Source organism: Cryptococcus neoformans, chromosome 14 (genome assembly GCF_000149385.1).
Source record: "Cryptococcus neoformans var. neoformans B-3501A chromosome 14, whole genome shotgun sequence".
NCBI lineage: Eukaryota > Fungi > Basidiomycota > Tremellomycetes > Tremellales > Cryptococcaceae > Cryptococcus > Cryptococcus deneoformans.
Window position 1 is genome coordinate 760,596 of NC_009190.1, and position 6,738 is coordinate 767,333.

At 48.2% G+C, this 6,738-nt stretch overlaps 3 protein-coding genes across 3 annotated transcripts in view; 2 read left to right on the forward strand and 1 right to left on the reverse strand.

Annotated features, from left to right (window-relative positions):
• Positions 1 to 292, forward strand: part of CNBN2460 (hypothetical protein) — a gene marked incomplete at both ends in the record, with an annotated part of 2,151 nt that extends 1,859 nt beyond the window's left edge. The window contains one exon of the mRNA XM_766708.1: positions 11 to 292. Coding sequence (XP_771801.1) covers positions 11 to 292 — 282 coding nt within the window. The remainder of the gene's footprint in view (positions 1 to 10) is intronic.
• A 1,580-nt stretch (positions 293 to 1,872) lies between these two features.
• Positions 1,873 to 3,317, forward strand: CNBN2470 (hypothetical protein; the record flags this gene model as incomplete). The annotated part of the gene is made up of 7 exons (XM_766709.1): positions 1,873 to 2,000; positions 2,057 to 2,150; positions 2,217 to 2,281; positions 2,360 to 2,380; positions 2,468 to 2,586; positions 2,679 to 2,954; positions 3,040 to 3,317. 7 exons carry the CDS (start codon positions 1,873 to 1,875, stop codon positions 3,315 to 3,317), a joined length of 981 nt encoding a protein of 326 aa, XP_771802.1.
• Positions 3,318 to 3,994: 677 nt separating this feature from the next.
• CNBN2480 (hypothetical protein) lies at positions 3,995 to 5,603 on the reverse strand (the record flags this gene model as incomplete). The annotated part of the gene is made up of 3 exons (XM_766710.1): positions 3,995 to 4,290; positions 4,345 to 5,422; positions 5,478 to 5,603. The coding sequence occupies 3 exons, from the start codon at positions 5,601 to 5,603 to the stop codon at positions 3,995 to 3,997; spliced, it is 1,500 nt and encodes a 499-aa protein (XP_771803.1).
• Positions 5,604 to 6,738: the final 1,135 nt, after the last annotated feature.

Here is a 6,738-nt window from a genome sequence, read left to right on the forward strand (position 1 = left end):
GCCATAATAGATGAACTTCACGGTCGCCATGATTACCCCTCACATGATCGGAAGCATTGGCTATAAGACCTACATCGTCTTCATGTGCTTCTGTATTGTCGGCTTCTTTTTCTCCATATTCATCCTTCCCGAACTCAAGGGTCTCTCTCTCGAAGAGATCGACAACGTCTTCAACGACGATTCTGGTGTTGAGGACCGAGCACGACGAGAGCGTATTGCAGCCCAGATTGGTTTGGACAAGGTCGCCGACCAGATCCAGCATCAGGAAAAGGTCGATGATTCTGAAGTTTAAAGAGGTGTTGTTTTATGCTCCCCTTCTTTTCCGAGTTTCGCAGTTATAGTGGCATCTTATCAAGTTGGGGTAGGGTCTTCATACCAGTAATGTATCATTAGCATCTACGTTCTCATTATCTCAATCCGCGCAGCCATGCATGAATGGTTGATTCTCAACATTGATTATGGATATAGCGATTAATTCTCAACATTGATTATGGATATAGCGATTAAATGCTTCATTGAAGTAATTCAGGAGACATTATTTCTTACAGCAGCCGATCCTTTTTTTCCCCGTGCTTTGCGTCGTCGTCGCTGATCTCTTAAGCGTACACTTTTTTGGACAGTTCTCTCCAATGGATAGAATGATCACATAAAGGCTGCGTATCATTTCATACAGCACTCTTGGCATTATGTATAGCTCATTCTACATGCTGTTCGTAACTAATATTAGTAATAACAGCGATCCATGCTGGAAAGTAAGTTTGCTGCTTCCTAGCCAAATCTGAAGATGTTTTTTTTTTGATACTGTAAGGATACAGAGGAACGGGAGTAGGAGGAAGAAAAGGAGGAGGACGAGAGGAAGAAAGGGAAGTAGTTTTGGGACGCCGAGAGGAGAGAGAGGGAGGGAAGAAGGGGAGAGGAGAAGAGATCCGAGCGGAGGGTACAGGGAAAGTGTGAGGAAGATCGAAGATGAGTCAGCTCTACGAGCTGAGGAAGATATAAAAGGCGTAGCCTTCAGATAAAGCGGCCCTGGTGCGTATGTTTGAGATAATCATGCTTGGGGCATCGGTACCATTCGATAGCTATGCAACGTAGGAGTGTGTACATACCAACATATGCAGTAAAATGAGATGTAAACGTTACCCGTATATGGAGCGGACGCCGGACTGTCACGAGCCTGCACAAAGAAGAAGAGATAAGATATCATAGGAGGGAGTTACGTAATAGGAAGGCAAGATCTGATTCAGATAAGAAGGTCCAGCTGGACCTCCAGTTGGACCTCCGAGAAAAGAACTGGACGTCCAGTTGGACCTCCAGTTGGACCTCCAGCTGGACCTCAAAGGATATAAATAGATTTCTGTAGAAGTATATAAAGGGGAGCTTTGTCCTCGATCTTGATCTTCTTCCCCTCGAAGATCAATATTTCATAAGTTACTTTGCGAAAGGTCCTCGAGCTCCCAGTGCTCACTCTCGTCTTACCTTGCACCACCTTCGACATAAACTTACTCCACTAGTATATAAGCTTGCCTGATCTTCCCAAGCGAATATACCTCCGCCCTATACCATACGCCAACAGACAAGTGTCAAGAGGTATATCATACATATATTTCATTGCTTAGTTAAACTACGGCTTTCTATCTCGTCTCCAAGGCCGGACCTTGTTGGGGACGAGTCGTAACACCGGAGCCTAGGAACAAAGATGGAGACACTGATAACGATGCCGTGTTACGTAAGGCTTTATTGGAAGAAGCTCTCGGCTGGAGACGAAAGTCGCCCAGGAGATGGATATCTTCCCATCTAAATTATTTATCATACCACTTCCCGTTGAGAATCTTATTCTCACACGCCCATCTTATTTACACATAGACACGTACAATGGCACCATTCACTCTCAACTTGGGTATCATCTCTACTGGTGGCATCTCCACTGCATTTGCCCACGACCTTGTCGTCGACCCGGCCTGCCATAACATTAAAAATGTCAACTACCCAAGATCGCCGCTGTCGGCTCCTGCTCCGTCTATTCCGCTCAATTGTTCATTGACAAGCTCAAGGAAAGCTCCGAGGGGAAATCATGGGCTTGGGGAGTGAAGAATGGTGTTCTCGATGGTGCCAAGCCGAGGGGCACTTACGAGGAAATATACAACGATTTTGTACGCAATCTGGGATCATCTTAAATGCTATGATAAGGCATATTGACGTACTGCTCTCACAAGTAGGACGTTACAGCCGTCTACGTAGGTACCCCACATGTCCTCCACCACCGTAACGCAAAAGACGATCTGTTGGCTGGTAAACACGTCCTCGAGAAGCCTGCTTATTCGAAATCGAAGAGCTGGACGAGTTGATCAAGATTGCTAAGGAAAAACAAAATATTTATGGAGTGAGTCATTTGTCTTTTGCCTCCTTCTACTTTTACCTCTTCCGTCTTTTCCTTTGTAAGCATGTATGCTGATGAGTAACGTCGCAGAGCTGTGTGGACTCGATTCCAACCCATCGCCTACGCCGTTGAAGAAGTCATCAACTCCGGTATTCTCGGGAAACCCAAGCGTTTTTTTGCCGATTTCTCCATGGACTGGGACATAGACGGTACGCTTTCTTATCCCTGTCTAACAATCCATAATCATTACTAATCTGATACCATATCAGCCTCGCCCGACTCCAGCAAATGGTCAACCCAGCTCTCGGCGGTGGCTCGCTCCTTGATATGTCTGCCTACCCATCGGTCTGGGCCATGCTCCTCGTCCACGGCCACATTATCAACACCGATAAAAACCCCAAGGTACTCTTCACCCATCAAACTATATACCCTTGTTCTGGAGTAGATATCAATTCGAGGTGGTTGGTGGAGTGGAAGGGGCTTTGCCAGGGAATGTTGATGACCGATTTGGATAATGCGGGACAGAAGGATTCGACCGCGGTTTTGCAATGTGAGGAAGGGGATTTGGTTATTGTCTGTACGTTCACTCTCTCCGACCCTCATTTCTCTCCCCTTCCCTCGTGCTAACTTATGCTTCCCTCTCCCTCTTTCTTCCTATGTAGACCCCCCTTACCAACCCGAGACATTCTACATCCACCCCCGCCCCTCCCGCTTCCCCGGTACTATCACTTCCTCTACCACTCATCACCACCCTCTTCACGATGGGAACAATGGGATGACATATGAAGCTGATGAGGTTGCGAGGTGTATTAGGGATGGGAAGATTGAGAGTGAGAGAATGCAATGGGAGGAGAGCAGGGTGGTGCAGGGGTGGGTTGATAAGGTGAGGAAGGAAGGGCCGAGCGAGACTGCCAAATTGGTGGGGACTGCTGGACAATAGATCGGGAAATGGCAAGTAATAAGTGTCGAAGGTCCTTGTGAAATAGATGAGATGTAGGAAGCTAAAACGGATATGCGACATCGTTGTTACTGGCTTTTTCATCTAAACCGTATACGTGTCGCCAATTTCATCTACCAAGCTCATGATTAGACTTGCTAAATGGCTTAACATAGAAGGGTCTTGTAACTCGTGCCAGAAACGAGATTGACTAGTAACTTGAATCCGGTTCTTTTTTACGTTACGTACCATCTTCACTACTTACCGCTGCCGTCTTTCTATAACAGCAGCTTGGAGGTGATATGTACGATTGTAACCGTTATTGTGCATTCAATTCCGCTACAGTGTGAAGGCCATATCGATAAGAAACCGCGATTTGGAAGACGCATTCTTCTCTGGCTCTTCCCGTTGTCTCTGCTCATACTGTTTAGAACTCAGTACGGCTATCGCGGAGAATGTGGCAGCGGTGACGGCTCCTGCGGACTGGCCTACTTACCACTAGACATCTTTGTAATCGTAATCTACTCTTGGAGTCCTCTAGGACATATGATTGTATGACATACACGTAACATATCTCTACAAGATAATAATGTCTATCCGATTTACAACTTCCAATATGACAACAAAAAAAATTATCCCACTCTCCTCTATCCGCCCACTCAACAGCCGAAGCTGTCCCTTCATCCTCGGGCCAACAAGACGTCCATCTGGTCCCGAGTCACCAGCTTCACCCGAACCCCGAGCATCGTTAGGCGGTCCTTAAAGGCCGCCAACGTAAGCTCGCCCGACTCTGGATCGATATCTTCAAGGTCGATATCGACAGGGTCGGACTTGTTAACTATTTGGGGGGGATTGTCGGGAAGATCGTCAAGGACAAGAGCTCCCTTATTGGAGTCGAAGGACGTGTCAAACGACGAGTCCAACTGTCCAGAGGAGTCACTGTCGATAGAGGAGAGAGCCCTAGAGCAGTTGGCACCTACAATAGATTCGTAAGCGTAACTTCAACGTGGAAGATTAACAAGGTGCTCACGGTCATTGGAGAGGAGGGAGGCCATGATGGACGTCTTCATGTCCAACATTTCCTCAGGAGCAGATAGCCTCTCCAGGTCCTTCCTGAACTCTTGCGGCGCCGTAGACGTTCCACTGTCAAACGCCTCAGCACGACGAGAAGAGGAGCCTCCGCCTATACCCCTGCCGCCAGGACGAGACCCTTCACCAGGACGAGACCCTCCGCCAGAACCAGACCCTCCCCCACGAGAATTATCGCCCCCAAAGCCGGAATTTCCGCCTTGTGAGCCATCATTATCCTTGCCAGGCGGCTTGTCGTCCCCTGGCTTGTCCTCTTCACCTTTCTCTTCATCATGCAAAGCCGCCAATGTGCGCTTGTTCCTCTTGGTCGAATGAAGACTGTGTCGCCTGCGCCCAGCCTCTAATCCTTTCAACCTCATGTCGGCGGCTGAATGAGCGGTCGCATCAACAGGAACATGATGAGCAAAAGGGAGGGGCAGGTCGTTGAGGAAGCGTTGTATTGGAAGTGCCGCTGCATGAGCAAGAAACAAAAGGATGGTCGCATCGAGGTGATACCTCGCCTCTTTATTCAACGCGGCGTTGGCACGGTCGCTGATCAGACAATTGGGAGGCGACGACCAAAAGTCTTGCAGCTCCGCGAGTTCCTCGACAGAGTAATCATCTGGCATATGTCCAAAATGTCGTCTGACTTTCTCCAAAAACTCGTTATCTGCCTCTAGGGCAAGTACGGGAATGTCCGGGGTCGAGTCTCGATAGAGATACACAACCCGATAAAAGTATTCGTTGACTATAGAGAGACCGAAGATGCAGCGCGAAATGGCGTAGCCCAAGATGACATACCACATAGTTTGAAACACGCCTTCCTGGCGGAGGTAACTAAGAGCTTTCTCGTCGGTTTGACTTTTAGCCTCGCCGGTAAGAAGATCCGCTAATTGCATCCACTTCACTTCGATGACTGCGTAAAGCATTTCTTTCCAGCCCGAGGGAGAGCTAGGATCATTTACACTGCCGATGAGAGAGGCGTCCGGAGTAGTGGCACCATCAATTCTTGATTCGGCGGTGTCTTGCGATTGAGAGGGCTATGTTGAACGCGTAATAAGCATTGTGTCACCTTTTGCACATGCCATGACTCACGACTCCCAGAACTTTCCCCGTCCGCCGTCTGTACACATCCACTAGATCTAGCTTCGTCCATTCTTTGTCATCATTGTCGTAGAAGACCGTTTTCAAATTTGCTTGATGTGAGAACGTGGTAGCCATCATCTCCTGGTTCTCTTGGATGAACCGATCAAGATAGCGACGAACATGCCCGTCGTCGAACCTTTGCTCATCAACGATCATCCCGTCCCTGTACCCATTGGCCCAGGATTGGCCCAGATAGTCAACTCGGCACACCTTATCGTAGGGGCGGATAGTAAGGTATTCGGAGACCTCATAAGGTTCGCTGAGGTCAAAGGGGACGAGAGAGAGAGGATATGGTCGGTCTTTGTTTTTAGGGTGGCCGCCGTATGCAATGGGATCGTCACGAGGGGATTTTGAATGTTCGGGGAGTGTTTGATGTGATGAGGGGAACGAAGATAAAGGTGAGTCGGAAGCAGAGGCGGGGGATAATGAAGTCAGGCGCGAGTCTGAGCTAAGTTGAGCTGGTGCCGCACCTCGTGTCGACGCGCATTCTCGTTCCTGTGTATCGGGCGAGGTCATTGTGGAAGTGGAGGGTGGAGAAAAAGTGAGAGAGTAATAAAGGATTGAATGGGCAAAACGATGAGGACTGGGAAGAGAAGGCGGGAAGGAAGAACAAGAAGTTGAGTTATCGATTGTAGATTCGTTCCGCGCAACGTGTTGGACCGGTGGCGAGTCACATCACCGCCGGCCACCTCCCCGTTCCTCCCCTTACAAATATCCCTACTTACGTAAGTAATTGTTCACGCACCCATCTCGATTCTCGATGTCTCGACTGGGCCTGCCATGGTGCCTCTTGGATCGGCAGCTTTCGTGTTTCTCATCTTTATTCTCCATCGGCTCATATCATATATTGGTACAACAACAGCAAGCGACTATAAATTCTACACTGCCGACATCTCCTTAGATCATAACTATCGACACTATACAAAGACAGGATGGATGCATATCGGAAAAGCCACAGCGCAAGTATAATTCGTTTGATGAGGTCGTCTTTGCTAATAATGATTGCTCCTCCAGGTCTCTATGTATATCTTTTGCCCTCTGGTTGTTGACCTAAATGCGACGTATAATCCGCACATTCCCAAGCATGGGATGCCGTGCATGCACCCATAAGTTCTTGTATGTGCGTATCATTGACGTCCGCATACTTGTGACACCTGCTGATACTGTTAAATGTAGTTATTATTCAATCTTATCCTGAATCACCTGGGAC